Source organism: Manis pentadactyla, chromosome 11 (assembly GCF_030020395.1).
Source record: "Manis pentadactyla isolate mManPen7 chromosome 11, mManPen7.hap1, whole genome shotgun sequence".
Lineage (NCBI taxonomy): Eukaryota > Metazoa > Chordata > Mammalia > Pholidota > Manidae > Manis > Manis pentadactyla.
The window spans coordinates 91,978,293-91,997,229 of record NC_080029.1 but is presented as its reverse complement, the minus strand read 5'-3'; the positions used below and the strand labels follow the sequence as shown (position 1 = coordinate 91,997,229).

General features: G+C 52.2%; 1 protein-coding gene across 14 annotated transcripts in view; it reads right to left on the bottom strand.

Moving 5' to 3' along the window:
- Positions 1 to 18,937, bottom strand: part of STARD9 (StAR related lipid transfer domain containing 9) — a 156,337-nt gene that overhangs the window by 41,978 nt on the left and 95,422 nt on the right. For 7 of the 14 annotated variants that reach the window (XR_008992579.1, XR_008992580.1, XM_036923697.2 and 4 more), the window contains 6 exons: positions 18,523 to 18,660; positions 17,739 to 17,821; positions 17,495 to 17,598; positions 12,626 to 12,813; positions 11,683 to 12,154; positions 127 to 10,209 (listed from right to left, as the gene is read on the bottom strand). Coding sequence is in view for 11 of the 14 variants with exons in the window: in XM_036923697.2 (XP_036779592.2) it covers positions 127 to 10,209; positions 11,683 to 12,154; positions 12,626 to 12,813; positions 17,495 to 17,598; positions 17,739 to 17,821; positions 18,523 to 18,660 (11,068 nt within the window). In the remaining 3 variants the exon portion in view is untranslated. Of the gene's footprint in view, positions 1 to 126; positions 10,210 to 11,682; positions 12,155 to 12,625; positions 12,814 to 17,494; positions 17,599 to 17,738; positions 17,822 to 18,522; positions 18,661 to 18,937 lie in introns of those variants that run through there. The other 7 variants (XR_008992581.1, XM_057488743.1, XM_057488741.1 and 4 more) reach the window with 7 other exon arrangements.

Sequence of the window (18,937 nt, the reverse complement as noted above, 5' to 3'; positions counted from 1 at the left end):
CTGTCTGATCCACCCTGGAGGACCCTAGAGCAGAGCAAGGGGAGAGGGCACAGCCAGCTACCAGCCCGTTCTAGCTCCCTTTCCTCTCAGTCCCGCCCTGCCCCACCTCCAGGCTGGGGGTCTTACCGGCCATAGAGCTCCTCTGAGGTGGGCTGTGCGGGTTCGTGAGCCCCGAGCGCCTCCCCCGTCCCACTCTGCAGCACCTGCAGCAGCGCATCTGCCTTCCCGAAGCCGCGGTGCAGTTTTGCTTCTGTGAGTTCCACACTGAGAGAGAGGTGCTGGGGCCCAACTTGCAGGGGCACCTGCTCCCTTGGGGACCACTCAGGATCCTGGCTCTGGTTGTCAGGAGGTTGTGAAGGCTTCTGCTCTACAGAGCGGAGATCACGTCTGGTCCTCAGCAGCTCCACCACACCTAGCCCCCCAGGAGGGTCATCCTGGACCCCACACCAATTACTAAATTTGTTATGCACTGGAAGGTCCCTCAGACTGTGATGCTGGGACTCTGGGGCCATGCACGTCCGAGAGCTGCGGCACAGCATCCCCCCAGGTTGGCAGGCCACGGTTGGGCCTGAGGTAGAAGCCTGGAGCCCTATAGTATCACTCAGGTCAGACACAGGGCAGGGCCTGGGGCGTCGGCAGCCTCCCCACGAGGAGGAAAGGTCCACAGCAGGTTGGGGCTCCACTGGGGACACTGCACTCTCATCCCCATCTTCTGTCCTGCTCTGCCAGTGACTCAGCCCCCTACTGCTCTGTGGGCCAAGCCCCAGGGAAGCCACGCCTTTGGGCGCAGAGCCATCGGCCAGCCTCTGGCTCCTGCTCATCGGTGGTGGAGGGGGCAGTCTGCTTTGCATCCAGGCACTAGCCCTGGGCTGAAGCTGCTGAGGGGGCTGCTCTAAGAAATGAACTTGGGGTGTCGGACTCTGCTGCGGACTGCCCAGGGAACTCACCTCAAGGAAGGACCTACCATCACTTCTTTCTAAGGGACTTGTGCCTTCCCCACATGGAGCCCCCACTCCCTGGGAGCCACCTGGTTCATCAGGGGTTTGAGAATAATTATCCATTGAAGGCCTGGGAACATCAAGGGAAAGATCTGAGATGGAGACAAGCTTCTGGTGGCCTTCGAGAGGGTGATCTGAGGGGAACCCCAACCTTTGGGTGCTGGCACTAAGTGTCAGGATTGGGGAGGAGGCCCTGTCCACCACCAGGGCACTCATGGGGCCTGGCTCCTTCTGGACCCTCGGTTTCCTGATGGACCCCACAGCACTGGGGCGGGGCTCTGGGCAGTGAGGGCTGCTAAGGCTGACAGACAGGCAGGAGGGCTCCTCAGGCTGAGAGTGGGGAGACAGGGGGCCTTCAGCAGGGAGGTTCTGCCCAAAGGGGACTCTCAGAAACTTCAAGTGGGATGAGGGGCCTGCAGGGCTCTGGGGCCTGCAGGGTGTGCTTTCTGCCTGAAGATCTGGGGGCCCTGCCATTTCCCATGCTGTTTCTTCTACCTCTTTCTTCTGAAGCATCCCTGAGACATGTCCCTTCTCCTGAGACATAGTGGAGACATTTGAGCCCAGCTCTTCGAGGATGGCACTGACCTCCTGAGGGTTGGCCTTTGGGTCCTGGAGTGGCAGAGGTGGTGAGGCCAGGTCAGTCTGGATGACCTCATTCACGGTGGTCTGAGTACAGCTGTCCATCATGAGGGCCTGTGGTGCCTCACATGGGGTCTCCCTCTTGGCATTCTGTTCCTTTCCGGCCACACCTGGCTGGGAGAGGCTCCCCAGCAGCTCTAAGGTGCTGTGCAGGAGCTGTGAGAGGTGGAGAGACAGATTGTGCATGCTGGTCCAGGAGTCCAGATCACAGACTGGCATTGTGCTGGCTTCCGGCTGAGCAAGAGAGACATTGGTGTAACTCCAGTGAAGACTGCAGCCCAGGGTCTGTGTGCCCTGCTCCAAGGTGCTCCTCCTGCACTGTCCCTCAAGGCTGCCTGCCTCTGATGGATACAGCAGCATGATCTCATCATCCACTGGACCAGCAGCACATTCTTCAGCCAAGGGGGGCTCACACCTTGGGCAGCCCGCTTCACCTGGGGCTCCTGGGAACTGGGCTCTCTTGTCAGGACCCTTTGTGGGGGCTGCTCCTTCCAGGCCAGTCAGGACAAGGGAGTTCCCCAAGGCAAACGGGGAATCCCACACCTCCCAGGCCTCTCGTGAACCTTGGGCACTTTCAATGCTGCTGTGTGTGCTCAACAGACCCCGGGTATTGGCATAGGTGCTGAGGTGGGAGTGGAATGGGGAGTTCTGGTCTTCTAGGCAGTTGTCCACACTCGAGCACAGGGTCACATTAGATGGTATCAGGCTCTGGAGTGTCTGGCTACAGGAGATATCTACTGCACTGCCAAACACATACTGCTTCCAGCCAATGCGTGCGGGCCCCTCGGGTTGCCAGGGCCGGGCGTAGGGATTGATGTCACTGCAGCCAAAGAGCAACACTCCTTTGTCCTCCTTGGACTGCCACTTCTCCGGCCTGGCCTGGCCACCCAGTCTCTCTGGCGTTTCCTGCCAGGCCTGTTCCAGAGTATCAGACATCCAGCTGGTTGGGAAATCAGGGGTTGGCATGCATGAGAGTGCTGAAGACGTTGGGTAAGGAGGGGTGGCAGGATGCAGGGGCCTGTGATCAGCAGTGCTATTGTCCAAGTAGGATGAGGCTTCCTGACTGCAGCCCTCAGCTTGCAGAGACGGTCTCACCTCTGACTTTCCCGAGGAAGAGCCCCTGGGATGTGGGGACCACAATCTGTTAGGCTCCTGTATATCTTCATCTGTGGGGGAAGGAGGCTCAACACTCAAGTTCAGCTCCTGAAGAGACCGGGAAGAGCTGACCCCAGAGAACTGGGGTTTAGGGGAGGACCTGGAGTGTTCGGAACCGGAGACTGCAATCGCAGGAAGTGAGCTCCTGCGGTGCGGAGCGGGCTGGCCAGGGCTGTGGGCTGCGGGCTGCGGTGCTCCACTTTGCCCCAAGAGCACAGTGGCTGAGTCTCTGGAGGCTGATGAGAATGTCTTGGACATAGGGGGGTTGGCCGCAGCCACCTCATCCCTGCCCACATCTCCAATCTGACACCCATCCAAGCCACCTCCACCAGAAGGCTGGAGGCCCCTACCCTGGGCAGGGCCTTCACCAGCACCTGAAGTCTGGTTTCTCTGCTGTTCTTCCTCCCAGTGACTGCCAACCTGGGGGCTGGGGATATGTTTTAACTTTGTTACAAAGGTAGCTTGGGGATCCAAGCCACTGTGATCGCTGGAGTAAGTGGAAAGTTGTGGCTTTTCTAAATGGCATTTGACAGCATTTCCAGAACATCTATGCCATGGTTCTGCCAGCAGCTCACTCTGAACAGACCCTTCACTTAAATTCAGGGTGTGTAGTTGCCCAGTTGTTAAAGGTAGTTCTGGCTTGGTTTGACACCCGTGTACATTCTGGCCACCTTCAGAGCTGTCCTGGAACAACCTCAGGGGCTCAGAGTACATATTTGCAGCCTCAAGCTCTCTGCCCACTTTCTTCTCAGCAACCTTTTTCTCAGGATTCCCTACTGACCTTGAGCTTCCATCAGCCAAGTCACTGAGAGAACCTGTCCTCTCATCAGGGGCAGAAGGGGGGCTGCTACCTTGAGCCAAAGCTAGGACAGCAGCAGTGACAGAGGGCTCCAAAACCGTGCTGTCTGTTGGCCCAAATTCCACATTAATGCCTTTGGGCTCAAGGCCACGCACCAAGAGTGCATCAGGTTCCCTGAAAGAGCTCGCTCCACTCTCATCCATTCCACAGCCCCTGGGACGTACTACACAGGGCAGGCTGAGAGTGTGGGGGACAGCCCTGGAAGTCCCCTTCCCCAGATCATCATCCCGGTAAGACAGTGAAGTGGAGGGAGGGGAGAAGCAGGCATGAGAAGCAACGGGTGGAGCATCATGCAGTTGCTGGCAGGAAAGAGTTCTGCTGTCTTCTTGCCCCACAGGTGGGCTGAGAGTCCCGCTGCCTTCAGTGTGCCCTGAGAAGACAACACAGTCCAGAGTTCCCTGTGAACGTCTGTGCCGGGTCTCCTGCTTAACTCCCCCAGGACCTGAGGGAGGGCTTTGATCGAGTGGTGCACTTGGCCCAGGATGTTTGCTTCCAGGCCCGTAGGCATCTGCCAGCTCCAAACCAACACTTGCCTTCCACTTCACACACTTCCGAGAGGGAGCTTCCAGTTCAAACCTCCCCAGGGCTCCCGGCAGACCAGCACTTTGTTTGCGACTCGCCCTCCCTTCTTCTAAACCAGTGGAAACCTCAAGGCATTGGACATGGTCTTGGTTAGGCCCTGAGAGACTGGCAGAACCCTGCACAACACAGCTCACATGCTGACCTTCAAATGAGGTTGTTTTTCCTCCCTGTTCAGCCTCTAAGAAGCTACCTGAATCTCCTCCACATGTGGTATCTAGGGTTCCAGGTTCCCAATGGGCTGGGATGCTCTCCTGATGGCCAGGAGGCATGCCCTCTGCAGCATCCCATGGAGCTAGCTGGCTTTGCCTGCGTGGAACCGCTCCAGCATCATCAGGAGGGGCCCGAGAAGGAAAGACAACCACCATTTTCTCTTCTACAGCTGCTGAAGAAGGAAGATTGTCTGTGCGCAAAGGATCAGCAGAGGAAGGTGTTCTGGTTGCTCCTTTCATTTTCTCTATCATCTCACAAGAGCTAGAGTGGCATATAAACTGTTCACCTGTTCCCAGCAAATGTCTCAGTTGTCCAGGACAATGGCTTTTGCCTAGAGCAGGGGCAGCATGGGAGGAGGTCTGTGAGGGATGCCACAACCCTGTTTTAGTTTCGGCATTGGGCAGAGGTTGAAAGTTGTCTGCAGAGAGAGGTGTGGCCTGAAGGACTTTCCTCTCATCAGTCAACTGATGTCCCGGCTCGGCAGAGAGAGATGCTACATGAAATCCTTGTGTTTCACTCTCACTCGTGGTCCTGTCTGATACTGACTGGTCCACTTGTTGACACAGAGGCCTGCCAGGGGCCCCTGAAGAGCAGTCACGTTCTGATAAAGTCTCATAGTAAGGAAGCACTGTGCTGCCAGGCAGCAAGCTGTGAGGCTGCCTTCCCTGGGCCTCTGCTTGTCTGACTTCCTCCAGCACAGCCAGGCCTGCAGGCACAGCGGGCTCTGAGGGAGGCCCCCTTGGCAGGGACCCAGGACCTGAGAAGGAACTACTGGCAGGACTGGGGTCTTCAGCCTCTTTCTCTGTCTGTCTCTCCTTCCTGCCTTGGTTGTTACCCTCTCCTAATGAGCAGCTGGCCCACTTTTCAAGCAAGCTAGAGACCCTGTTCAGAGAACTGGCTTGTCGCATTCCTCCTTGCACAGCTGCCCCAGCTTCAGAAGCAGAACCCACCCTAGGACTTAAGCCCACTAAATTGCTTCTGAGGTCCCTTCCTTTGTTTTGGGGCCTAGTGCTTGCTGATGTCCTGCCCTCTGCACCCACCTCTGGTACCCAGGGTTGGCCATAAGATCCCATGGCCATGGATATTATAGATCCACCCCAAGCAGGGTGTGCCACAGAGGAGGCCCCTCTAACATTTTCTTGAGAGCCATGGTGTCCAGGCTCTCTACTCTGGTCTTGACACCATGCTTCCAACCCTAAGAGACTGTTGGCCACTTTGAACTTTGTGGGATCTAGTCCACAGTCAACTGAAGAGATGCCTATAGCACTGGGTACATGAAGATAGTTTCTTGACAGTCTTGGAGAATTCAAGGGCAAGGTATTACTCCAGTCCTGGTGAGGAGCTGTGGAGGAGTCTGGCTGGCTCAGCAATGCACCAGTCTCCTGGCTGGAGAGGGTCTCCATGCAACACTGGCTGGGACTAGGAAGTTTCTGAGTCGATGAGACCATCTTGTTTTCCTCCTGTAGCCTCCTTCCTCGCTGCACAGCCATTTCTTCAACTCCGCCTTGAACGTTTGGCTCCTCTTGTTTAGAACTACTTGTGCTTTTGGCAGCTTGGCTTTCCTGAAAACCTTTCACAGTCTCCAGCTCAAGACTTCCCAAACCACAAGGCTGCCCTCTGGGGCTTGCTGATGTGCTCATCAACTCACCCTCCTTCTCAGACGACTTCTCGGGCCTGGGCTGAGTTCTAGCCAGTGCTTTTGTTCTCCTTGGATTAAAAGAAGTGTTGGTAGACTCTCTGTGAACTGTACATGGCCCTAAATAATCACAAGTGTCCCTAGCTGATCTGTCAAATGCAGCCAGGTGGGTGTGTGCTCTCGCAAATTTAATGTCTGGTACACATTCCTTTGATTTGAATGGGTTCAGGGTGGTTTTCTGGACCTGAGGATTTTTCCCAATGCTACTGATAGCCTCCATTTCTCTAGCTTCACTATCCCTAAAGGTAACATCATCTGTCTGTCTGGGAGAAGATGGCTGATCCTTGGGAGACAAGTGATTTTCAGAGCTGCCTGTCTGCAGGACATGGTCAGCCATCTCCTGGTCCTGAAACATGAATTCCTTACTGACTCCCAGCGTGTAGGAAGCATACAGCTGCCTGTTCTGCTTGGATTTGATTTCCAAGATGCTATTTTCTAGCTGCATTACACTCCTAACTAGCCTAGCCATTTCATCAGTATGATTAATTTGTTTATTCTGTTTCTTTCCAGAAGGTTCTCTCTTGGGTTTTAACATTTCTTGTGACTTTCCAGGACCCCTGCATTCACTCAGGTTTCTTTCCGGACAGCATGTAACTGACTGGAATCTTTCATATGTAGATGAAAGCTTAAACTCTTCTGAGCTGTCTTTAGAATGGAGAGCTTTTCCAAGAAGCCCAGTTTCATTCTTCCCTTCCCCGCTGTGGGCTGGATGTCTAATGGCCAATATGTCTAGGCTGCTCGCTCTATGACATACTGATTTGGACTTCAAAGGAGCAGCAGTTTCCCTGCGCATGTCCTTGTCAAAGCCTAAATGGATGGTTTTATAGATGAAATCAGACCTGGAACCAGAAGGAAACTGCCTGTTTGTATCAAAGGCCTGACTCTGTCCTTGGACTGCATTCTGATCCCATTCTTCTTTCCTGCCTGCCTCAGATTCACAAACAAAGAGAGGCTCCCTAGACCCAGTGTGGCTGGAGGGAACACCGCAATAGGATGGAACAGCGGCCCTCTCCCCCTCTGCACATACTGGCAGACTGTGTTTATTTAAAATTCCAAATTGATTTTCAAAATCATATACATTTATGCTGGTAGATGGAAGAAAATGTCTCTTCTGAGCAACAGAAAAATAAACTGAATTATGGCTTTCTTCTTCAACATTTCCAGGGCATTTCCGTATTTCTCTGCTAATTTCCTTAGTGTTCAGATCAACTGGCCTCTCTGCTGTGACTTGCTGAGATAAAGCAATATTGGAATTCTGGTTTTTTAACAGCACTGGCAAATTATTCTTCAAATAAATATTCTGGAGGACCTGGGGGTCACAACTCAAGCACCAGGCTTCCCAAGGGGGTGGGGAAGGTGCTCTTGCTTCTCTGCAGGCTGGAATCTCTAAGGCAGTTTCTGTCAGGACATCCCGGCTTTTGGTTACATAGAATGTTCCCAAGGGAGGTGGCTGCAAGGAATATGGGAATGGATCCCAGGGAGCAGAGTCAGGAGGCAGCTCTGAGCCTGACAAAAAGGCAAAGGAAACATCGGTGTGTCTTCCAACCACTTCCTGGAAGCTCTCCTGGGAGTCTTCCTTCCCTTCCTGCTGGGGATGGTGGCTCTTGTGACTTAATTTCCCCACCTGGCCTGCACTGCCCTGCCTGAGAGGAGCCTGGCCTTGGGGCCAAAAGCCGTCTTTGGTGGCTATGGTGACATGATTGTCACAGGGGTTTTTCAGGAGGAAACATTCATCAGAGGAAGTCGTCAGCCCAGGTTTCCCTCTGCTCTGAGAAGACTCTCCCGAGTCGTTCTGTTTGACTTCACATGCCTCCATCATGGAATTTTCTATCTTGTCCTCTGCTGCAAAGACCTGTACATTTGTAGTTTCTGAAGATGATGATTCTATGTCTGCTGAGTAAGTTCCACTATAACTCACCTCTTTCTCACTAGTTGTAAAGAGATCTGAAATATCTTCTAACTCAGCACTCGCAATGTCCTGTTCTTTCTCTGCTTTAACATGCCTAACTTTGGATAAATGGATAGGAAAGTTGTTGAAATTCATACTGCTAGAAGCCACAGATCCAAACGGCAACAGAGAATCTCCTCCTTTGCCAGAGGCTTGGGTCAGGGCACCAGAGTCTTCCTCAAGGGAGGGGAAACCTGGCATGGACTGCCCTGTGGCCTCCCAAACAGGAGATAGTTCAAGGAGGTACCTCTGCTGAAGGGCAGCCCAGTCCCTGTCACAGGCACTGTGCACATGAGTTGGTGAGGCGGCAGACGCAGCCACCACATGCGACACCCTGGAGCTGTCGGATGCTGTGGCACTGTCCTGCTGGGCCTGGTCAGGGATACCTCTGGCCTGAAAGGTGCCGTCAGCTCCTGGCTGAAGAAGCCTGTAAGACCTCCAGAGTGACAGCCTGGATGTTTCAGAAGCAGGTATTGTGTATACACTTCTTACCCTGCAGGGCAGCTCAGCACCACCTTGGGGCAGTTTGGAGATATAGGACAGGACTGTTTCTGCCTCTGGTGACTTTTGTTCTTCCATATTTAGCCAGTAGCCAGGCTTCTCCCAACCACAGGGCTGAAACTCCTGGATACCAGGACTTGGACATAAAGAACCCGCTATTCCTGGGGGACTGCTGGGATTAATCTTGGAGTCACTGGAAAATGAGGAACCCGTGGACAGCAGAGGGCTCCCTGCTGGAACCTGGGTGCCTTGAGGAGTATCGGCTTGTTCAGAGGAGCTTGCCCCTGCCTCCACCTCAGACTGCTCACAGTGGGGCTGGGGCTGGGGGGCAAGGTAAAATGAACTGCTCATCGGCAGGATGGCTTCCAGCCTGGCTCCTATTCTGTGGATGATGGGATCAAGGCTGCACATTGGCGTCTGGTCTACTATGGGCAAACTGGAGGTCTGCAGGCGCCAAAAAGTTTCTGTGGGCATCTCATCAGCTGAACTGAAGAAAAGCTCTTCTTGCTGATCTTCCCCCAGTTCTTCCTCAGCATCAACCAGGCTATCCAGGGAAAAGCGCCTGTGTATTCGGGTGAATGGTCCACTGCCTGAGGATGTGGTGGAGCCCCTCACAGAAGCTCCAGCTCCAGCCCTGCGGGAGCTGTGACCATTGGCAAGGTAAGTGCCCCCCGGGCTGTCCTGTGGTCTTTGGCACCCCTTCTCAGCCAGCGAGTCCTCTGATACTTGGCTGTCATCACTTTCCGAGTTCTCTGGCTCTGGGAGATCCTGCTCCATCCCCTGAGGGTCCTCTGGCCTCAGCAGCTCTGTCAGGGCTTTGGCATAGACACAGGGGAGAGAATCCACTGAGTAACAGCTATCTGCATCAGGCAAGTCACTGTCTTTTTCTCCTGCATGATCCACTACTGGGCTGGAACCTGTGAGTGAGCTCATGGTGTCTGGGTCCCCTGCACTGTGCTGCCTCTTCAAAGGGCTGCCCAGTGGCAAGCAAGAAGACTTTTTGGCAATACCTCTGACCCTAGCTGCTAGCACCTTCCACTGCCTTTTTGATGCCCTGCCTGAAGAAGGTGGTTTGGAATCTGTCCAGAAAGTCTTGACTGCTTTTCCACACCCAGCTACCTGTTTGGGTCCACGGGGATGAGAGGAACTGCAGCCGGCTCCCTTAGTGGCCTTGTGGATCCCTTCTTTTTGCCACCCTGCCAGTGGGCAGCCAGAGTTCACTAGTTCCTTAGCCCTTCTGGTCTGGGTGGAAGGAGTGAGGGCCTCTGGCTCCTCCCTCGGCTTTAGCTTCTTAGCTGATTGGCCCAGAGATGCTAGGCTCTGGGACACCACCCAGCGGGGCTGCTTACCCACTCTCTCCATTTCCTGGATGCTGGCAGACTGAGAGCTCACAGGGAGGCAGGTGCATAGGGCTGAGGCTCTCTTCCCGGCCAAGGCCTCCCCGGCTGTGCAGAGCTGCCCTTTGCCTGAATGGAGCACATTCTTGCTGAAATGCCCTGTCCTTGGAGGGTAAGCAGCAGTCTGGGGCAAATACTTTTCTGCTGGGGTTTCCTCTGCCACTTGGTCAGCAGAGTCAGGCACAGGAGGTAACATGGTGCAGGGATCCCAGTTCAGGAAAATGCTGTGGAGACAAGGTATGCCATCTCAGAGAAGAGGTCCCTACTTCCTGCAGACAGAATATAGAGGCTCACTTAGTTCGCTCTGAAAGAGGTTAAAAATTAGCCAATGTCACTGTCCCCTATAGTTTCTGGGTTCAGAGCAAAGCTCTATAGGTAGAAAAGGAAACTGTGGACTATAGTCCTGGCTCTCAAAGATGCCCCAGGGACACTCTGTTCTTCAATTTATCTTATAAAAAAGCTGAACTGAACCTGAGTCTAATCATGCCTTGAAAGGACACTTTCAGTTAACAGGCAATATGAGGAACAGAGGAACAATTTAAATGATACTATAAGGAGTCAAACAGACAAATCTATAAAGTGGCACATTCTATAGAACTGATCCACTTTATAAATGATATGAAGAAACAAAAACAAAACAATGATTAAAAGAAACTTAAAAGACATAATCATATGTAGTATATATGTAGTATATAAATCCTATTTGGATCTTAATTTGAACAACTAACTGGAAATGGTATTTTTGAGGCTATTAGAGAAATTTGAATATGGCTGAGGTTTTAGATTTATACTGAATAATTAACATTAATTTTGTTAAATATGATAATGACAATGTAGTTTTAAGTCCTTATTTTTTAAAGTGTGTATCTGATGTAGGAGTGAAATGACATGATGTCTAGGAGTTGCTTTAATATACATCAGAAAAAGGAAGACAGGGAGATAAAGCAAGAATGGTAAATCTTGATAATGCTGGATATGGGTAATAGGTATACTATTCCTCTCAACTTTGTGTATATTTGAAAATTTTGCACTAAAAAAAGCCTGCATAGTACTCTGAAGACCAGAAAGGTGCTCAAATATAATACCAACAGACACTAATTGTGCACCTCCTGTAGGCAAGGCCTGCACTAGGCTTGGAGGACACAAAGAGGCAGACACGGTCTCTGCTCCAAGCAGTTTGAGACATAACATATCCTCACCTTGACCGAATGAAGGAGTGAAGGAGAGAAGAATCAGGGAAGATGGCAAACTGAATGTGGGAGTCAGAAAGATGTGCTCTACTCACTCACCCGTTGGGAGGTGGGGGCAGGAGGCTCACTTGAGGTGGCAGGTCAGGTGGGGCGGGAAGGGGAGAAAGTGAATGGGAACAGAGTCCCGTTTGAGGCAAGATGGGATGGAGGTGGTGGCAGGTCATGTACGAGGAAAACAGGCTGAGATTCTCACTCCAAAGATATTGCCACAGCAGCAAGAGCTGCCACTCAGAGAGGGTAGGGGAAGCCTGAGTCTTAGAGGATACCAACTACAGAGGACGAAGGAGTGCAGCGAGAAGGAGGGACAAGTGATGGGGAAGAGAGCAGCAAGCACAGCTTTCCATTTCACAGACTGAGCAAACAGGCGCGGGGAAGTACAGAACGCTGCCGGGGCAGTGAGGCTGGGAGCTTCAGCCAATGCTTCCCGGTGACAGCCGCTGGCTGTACCTGCGTAGCTGTGGCAAGTACTGGCCGCAGAGCCTTCGGAGGCTCAAAGAACTGCAGCTTGTTGATTTGCTTCTACACTGAGGCCCTGGGACCACGGCATCAGAGCAGGGGATCTGGTATGGGAGCTTCTGGGCACAGTCACCCTGGGGCCAGCATGATGCCTCGAGTGGCTCTAGTCTCTTCTGGGCCTCCAGCAGCCTCTGCTTCCTGATGATTCTCTCTAGCTGGAATGAGAGCTTTTTCTGCCGGATGTTCCACTCTGCTGCCCGAAGAGCGTTTCTCCGCTGGAGCTGCAGTGGCAACCGCCGCTTCTGGCCTCGGACCGGTCGGGGGAGCCGGGTCTCGGGATGTGTCTGAGGCCAAGCGCCAGCTAGCCCAGAGGCCTCAGGTTCTTCCCCTGCTATGCAGTCTTGCTGTTGCTGCTGTTCCAAGCCAGCCAGCCAGGTCTCTCCTCCAAGCAGCCACTGCTGGTCTGGGAAGCAAACACACCCCAAAAGGTCAGCACCTCCCTCCCTCCTGTGGCTGCCTGGACTCAGGCCCCTCCAGCTGTGGCTGGACCCATACGGAGGGGAAGGCTGGCCAGGGTGACGTAGCAGGATGAAGGCCACTGGGGCCCCTCACCACAGGGCAACGGAACCAGCCCCCAGGCCTCAGCCCAGCAGTGGCACATGCTAGGACAGGCAGCAAAGCATGGACAAAGGTGTGGATGAGGAGTGAGCAGGCGGCCCATCACTTTGAGGGCCAGCCAGGAAGGTGGCTTCCTTATGCCTGCTGCCAGCCCCGCCGAGGAGCCTCTGGTCTCTGACGGATGGGAGAGAACACCTAATACCAAAGATTCCACCATATCACAATGAAAACAAAGGGGAGAACACAGAAGGCTGGGGAAGCATGAAAATGAAGAGACGAGAAGGTGAAGCAGACACTGCGAGAGGCTGGCACCTACTGTCTTTAATCTGCCGGCAGATGCGAGCCTGGTCGAATTCCAGTTCCTGTTTGGCTCGGATCTGTCCCGCTAGGATTCGCTGCCTCGAATTTCCCACGTAGCACTGTTGCTGAATCCGGGCCCTGTGGCGCAACTCTGCAGTCCTCAGGGGCTGGTGGTCCTCATCACTCTGCTCTTCCAGCACTCTTCTGTCACAGAGGGGCCGGGGTTACCCAGGGGAAATGTAAACCCAGCTCAGGGCAAGCCAGTGGCAGTCTAAGCCCCTGGGGGAGAACCCCAGAATTCAACAGGGCAGAAAGGGGTTTGGACTTCTGGCAACTTGGGACACACAAGGCACGGTGTCACAGGGAGCTCATGATGTCACAATGCAGGAAGGGAGAATGGCCCTTAAACTAGCATATTCTTAGATCACAAGTTTACCAGAAACACAAGTTTATTTTGGTTAAGGAAGATAATCAGGAAAATAAAGCATCTTTTAAAAAACAATAAAAACTATTTTAACTAAATCAAGCAGCTTTGTCCTTTAAAAAAAGAAAAAGGTAACCGCTGAAAATCTGCTGGAAATATTTCTGGAGCTCCTGCTCTACTCTATGGTGGGAATGGAAACTCTCTCCTACATGTCCAGGGATAACAACTATCGCTCCATTCCCTGAGACAGAAACCCTTTGTGATCTGGGAGTAGGAGGCAGCCAGTCCAGAGGAGGGAGAAAATAAACAACGCACACCAGACCTGTGTGCATGGCAGGAGATCCAGAGGAGAGCTGGGCTCCACTCAAGGGCTATTCTCAGTGAATGAGCCCTGGCATAGGGTTCAAGAGTTTTAGACTCTACCATACCTTTCAGAGATATATGCTAAAGTATACTAGTGATATTGTCTGGGATTTGTTTAGATCCAGTGGAGATAAGTGGGAAAAAGTGAGTGGGGATAGAAATGAAACAAGGTAGCCCTGAGTTGATCATTTGCAGTATATTTGGAATTCTCCATAATGCAAAGTTTAAAAAGAATAGTAGATTGCAGTCATGCCTTACTCTGCCACCAGGTTCCTGTGTGACCATGGCTGAGTCAGCTTCTACCTATAGGCCGACCTGTGCCTGGGTCACCTGTGGCCTTCTTAGCAAGCATCTCATGTGCTATATCTGCAGGTCTCTCCATTTTAGTCATTCAAGTTTCTAAAGAAGCCAACTCATGGGCACTCTGGGGTGGCAGTAGGAGGGGGAATGGTTAATAAAAGTCAGGATATGGCAGAGACTAGCAAAAAAAGTCTGAATCCAGCCTCCCTTAGCTGGCCATCAGGCCTCATTCTGGTCCCAGGATGCCATAACTTTCAGGCCTGAAGAGACTCACTTAATGACACTAGCACCAGATCTCAGTTTGAGCAATGTGCTCTGGCTCACTTTGCATAGGACATTTACCACTTTGTAGAGCAGAATAAAGTCACAGAGGATATCAAAGCAGAGATCCACAAACTATATAGCCTGTGGGCCAAACTTGGTCCGCTGCCTGTTTTTATGAACAACAGGCTGCTTTTGTGCCAAACTGACAAAACTGAATGGCTGTGTTGCAACAAGACTGTATGGCCCACGGAGCCTGAAATACTATCTGGCCCTTTACAGAAAGTTTTCTGCCTCTCTCTTAGAAGAAATTAAGATCTCTTAATGCAGCTTTAGGAGGACAGTGAAGGATGGATGGATGGGAGAGTGAATAGACGGATGGGGCTGCGTGGGCAGGAGTCGACACAATGGCAGTCTCTTCCCTGGGAAGGAGGCTGGGAGGTTATTCAATCTGCAATGGGTCCAAGGCCTATGCTTGAGTGTGTGTGCTCTGGGGAAGACGGGCACTGAGTGCTGTAGGCAAAAGGCCAAATACATTCAGTGGAATGTGCAGAAAAGAGGGAAGGCCCCCTTTGTCTCATGTGAGGCAAAAGACAAGGGGCAGCAATTGGAATAGAAAACCAGTTAATGCCACACAAATAGAAAAGGTAGTTAATAGGAAACATTTTATACAATCTATTTCTATGTATCATGCCTCCAAATTCTGTCTGGCCACAGACATGGCTGAATTACAAACATGAGCCTATCAGGGGGTCCCAGATGAACCCAGCAAAGATCCAGACCATCAGGTACAAGGGGCAGAGAGAGGATCATTATTCTGAATTCCCTGAGAGTACTCAGTTTCCTTCTCTGCTATCTTCCAATCCCCAGGTTTACAATTTGCTTCTCCATAGAAGAGAGCTCCCTCTGCCATTCTCCTAAGGAGGTGGCAATTACCAGTCAGCTTCTGCTAACCCGATACATCTTCCTTCACGCAGCAACAGGACGTCAAAGAGAGGGTTCTGGGATGATGACTACAGACACACCACATTCACATTCAGGCACTCACGGGTGTCACAGGGCAATGGCCCTGTGGATCCTGCCATCAGACATGCCATCAGACTGAAGATGGCTCCTCTGCTAAGCACATCAGCCAAGTTCCCAGAAAGCAGATGAAAAAGAAAATACCAACCTTACTCTACATGCCTGGGTAGGTTACCAAAGGCAAGTCTTCAGTCACTGCCAGCCAAGGACCTCTGGTTCTATCAGATGGCTACCCTCGACCTTGGGTGGCTCCAGCATCCCCCAGCTGCCGCCGGGCCACCAGCTTGCCAGGCCTCCACTGCTCCCCCCGCCCTCCTGCTGCCTCGGGGTCTAAGCTTCTGCAGCAGGATGCAGGAGCGCCTACTCACTAAGGCAGCAGCGGCAACAACAGTGTCTCCCGGGCTCTAGGCATTTAAGGTTATGCCCCCAAAATTCCAGATGGGAAAATGCCAAGAATATAGGCAACAAACAGCTTTCAAGGACAAACTCCCCTCTGGTCCAGATCGCTGCTGCCAGGAGAAAAGGAGGTAGACCGGCCAACTTCCCCTGGCTCTGGAGTCAGCTGCAGCTGGCTCCTTCAGAGAGGAGAATGAGGGAAAGAAAGCCTAGGACAAGGGAAGGCTTTGGAGCCGGCCCCACCCAAGAGCAAATGAGACTATCGTGGAGACACAGCCACACACCAGACTGGGAGCCCAGCTGACAACGTGCAGTTCTCTCCACTCTCATGGCTTCTTCCCTTGGCCCCTCTGCCCAGTCACAGACTTGAGCCCCACTGCACCCCATTTCCTTCAGGAGCTGGCACACAGATGCTGGCTACTAGCTGGGCAGGACCAGCCCTGTCCATAGGCTCCTGGAGCTGCTGCTGAAGAGCAGAGGCAGCAAGGGGGAGAGGCCTGGGTTCCCAATCCCCGTCTGAATGAAAGGATGCATTCTTGGTGTTCCTGGAAGGTCATGTCAGTGCCTGCAGGGTCAGAGAGCCCAAGAAGAGGCAGGTCAGCTGGGGTGAGACAGGAACGGGAGAGGGAAGCTGCCTTCCTGGGCAGCTTTGGGGCTGGGGTGGGGATCAAGACATGGGCAAAGCACTTGCCCTTTCAACCACCCAGATCCCTGGGGGTCAGAAGGTAGTATCCTTACTGGAGGTGGGCAAACAGGCTCAGAGACTTAGTAACTTGCCTAAGGTCACACAGCTTTTACTTTGTATTGTCAGGATGTGAAACAGCTTTCTCCAACTCCAGCATCTCTCTTCAACAGCCACAGCTCTTTAAGGTGCAGAGCCTTTCCTTGCAAACCTGTGGACTCTGGGACAAACAGCGCCAGTGCTCCTTCCCAACAGAAACCTTACCTAAGACAAGGCCTCCTTTCATGACTTCACTACAAAAAGGGAGGGCCACTGACGAAACAAGGGCTCCGGCCTCAGTCCTGGGTCTGCCTCGGCCTTGGTATGCTCCTCCCTGTGACACCTCGCCCACCTGACTTGTCACCCCACAGAGCCTTGGCCATCCACCCCAAGAATTACCCTTAGACTCTGGTGCCTGGCCTGCAGCCCTTAGCCACGAGGACTGGACCTACTGGCCCTGTATCACTGTTTCTGTTCCCACGTCCAACATCCAGCACTACCAAGGTCAGGCCCAAGGCTATCTTCAGTTGCTACCAAATGCTTCCAGCCTGGGGAAAGAGCAGCCAGATCCCTCTGAAGGAACCAGGGCACCCTCCCAGGAACCCTGTGCTCCTGGGCTGGGCAGCTTCCCAACACCAGTGGTCTCGTGAGTTCCTGCTGACATTTTCTCCATGAAGTCCCCAAGACAGAGGCTACCTTGGCTTATGGAAACAGAAGGACACCATTATCCCTAGTACCAAGCCTGCAGGACACCTCGATCTGGGGAGGGGATTCTACACAGAAACAGATGAAGAAAGAAAATAGTTTGCCACCAATCACATAGAGTGTAGATCAGGTGGGTCTGAGACAGCAGAGCCCCAAGATATTTTTCATACTATCCCTGGAGCTCCTGCCCCTCTTATTCATAATTCTGGACCCTTGGTTATAAGAAAGAAAGGATTCCCAGTTCCACGCTATCTTCAAAAACTCAGAGGCAGCCACGGTCCTGCAAGCTACCTGACATACACTCTGAGCTCACACAAAGGCAGGCCAAAACTTAAAGGGGTATACTAGGAAAGTTCAGATGCAGTGTCAAAGATATCTACAAATACATCACATTTACATCTTATTGCCAGAGTACAGTGGCCATAGGAAACATCAAATGATATATTTATTTCAGTAATAAAGAAAGTTGCAATACTGAAGAGGAGGTGAATGAGGGCCAAGACTGCTTCCCTGCCAACTAGAAGGTGAGTGGCTAGCTCAGCATCTTCAAATTACTTGCCCAAGTTGGTTGAGACCAGGTCTTATTCAGAGTTTAGCTGCTACACTCACCTCCTCCTCCCCTGCTCTGTGTAACAACAGACTAAGAAGCAAAACCAATAGGTTCCACAGCAGAAAAAGCAGCTGTTTCTCACCTTTCCTTCCAAAGCAAAGGGCAGAGACCCAACCGGGAGGCAGTGGCATCTCCGTCCAAGTCCAGCCATTCCAAAGAGCCCCCGCCCCGGCCAGCCTCTCCGACCTGGGGACAGGAAGAGAGCAGAGATGCTTTGGTCACCCCCAACCCCGACCCCAACCCCCCAGAACCAGACAAAGCTCAAGCTCGACCCCTAGAGAGGAGAAGCAGGGAGGCCCACAGCCACCTAGAAGCAGGGTGCTAACCTGCCTTCTCTGTCGCAGGACAGCGGCCTCTGCTGGGTGGTTAAATCGGAATGTTTGTGCTTTCCCCAGAGTTATGACTGCTCCTGTGGCATAGACACAGATGAGAATTCAGTCCACAGCTCGTGTTATAAGTACACACTACATGTAGGGCACTTTCTCTGAGATAAAGTCCTCTCCTTAACAAGTTGATCATTTAACAAATTTGAATAAGAGGTATTCACTGGATGTCGCAGAGCATATGTACTGAACTAATTACATGAACAGGAGGGGTTCCGGCGCTGCAAGGGAAAGCAAAATGAGTTCCAGGTGGAGTAGTCAAGAATGCTTCATGGAAGAGAGGGAAATCTAAGCTTACCCTCAAAGAACAGACAAAATGTGAATAGTTTAATAGTAGTAGTAACAGTAATAATGACACTGTTTGCTAAGTGCTAAAAACACTATTAAGAACATTGTATGGATTAGCTCATTCAATCCGCACAGCAATCCTCTTATTATCCCTATTTGACAGATGAAGAAATTGAGGTTCAGAGACTTTCCCAAGGACACAGAGCTAACAAACATAGGTACAAATTTCAGATGGTCATTTTCCAGTCTAGGGTCCTGGAGTTTCTTTGTTTATGGGAAGAGGATTGAATTAGGAAATCTTCAGATCTCTGGGTGCAGAGGCTGGGTGTTCCATCCTTAACAGCCTGTTTCACTGGGCTCTCTCGATCCTGGTTAGAGAACAGAGCTGGAGCTACTCCATCACCTGTCCTGGTCCACACAGAGCTGTAGACAGTCCTACCTTGGGTCAGACGGCAGGAGGCAGTGACCTCCCTGCCATTGACTGTGCAGCGGGCTCCCCGAGTCGGTCGTAGAACAACTACCCCACAGGCGCTGGTGATAGTGCAGTGGTCTCTCTCGATCCACTGACCCTGCAGGACTATAGAAGAGAGGGAGTCACTTAGCTGGGTAGATGGCCCAGAGAAATATGCACCTCCACGCTTTCTATGAGATCAGAATCCATATCTGGAAGATTTCACATCAAGAGAGGAAGAGCCACTGCCTGAAACCACCTCGTCCTATCATGTCCCAGACCCACAACCCAGCAGCCAAAGAAGAAGTGGCCCCTGGATGATCCAAAATTCCTTCCTCAGAGCACCACCAGGTTCCTCTGAAGAGACCTGTCCAATGCAAGTTCCTGCCACAAAGTGTCAGAC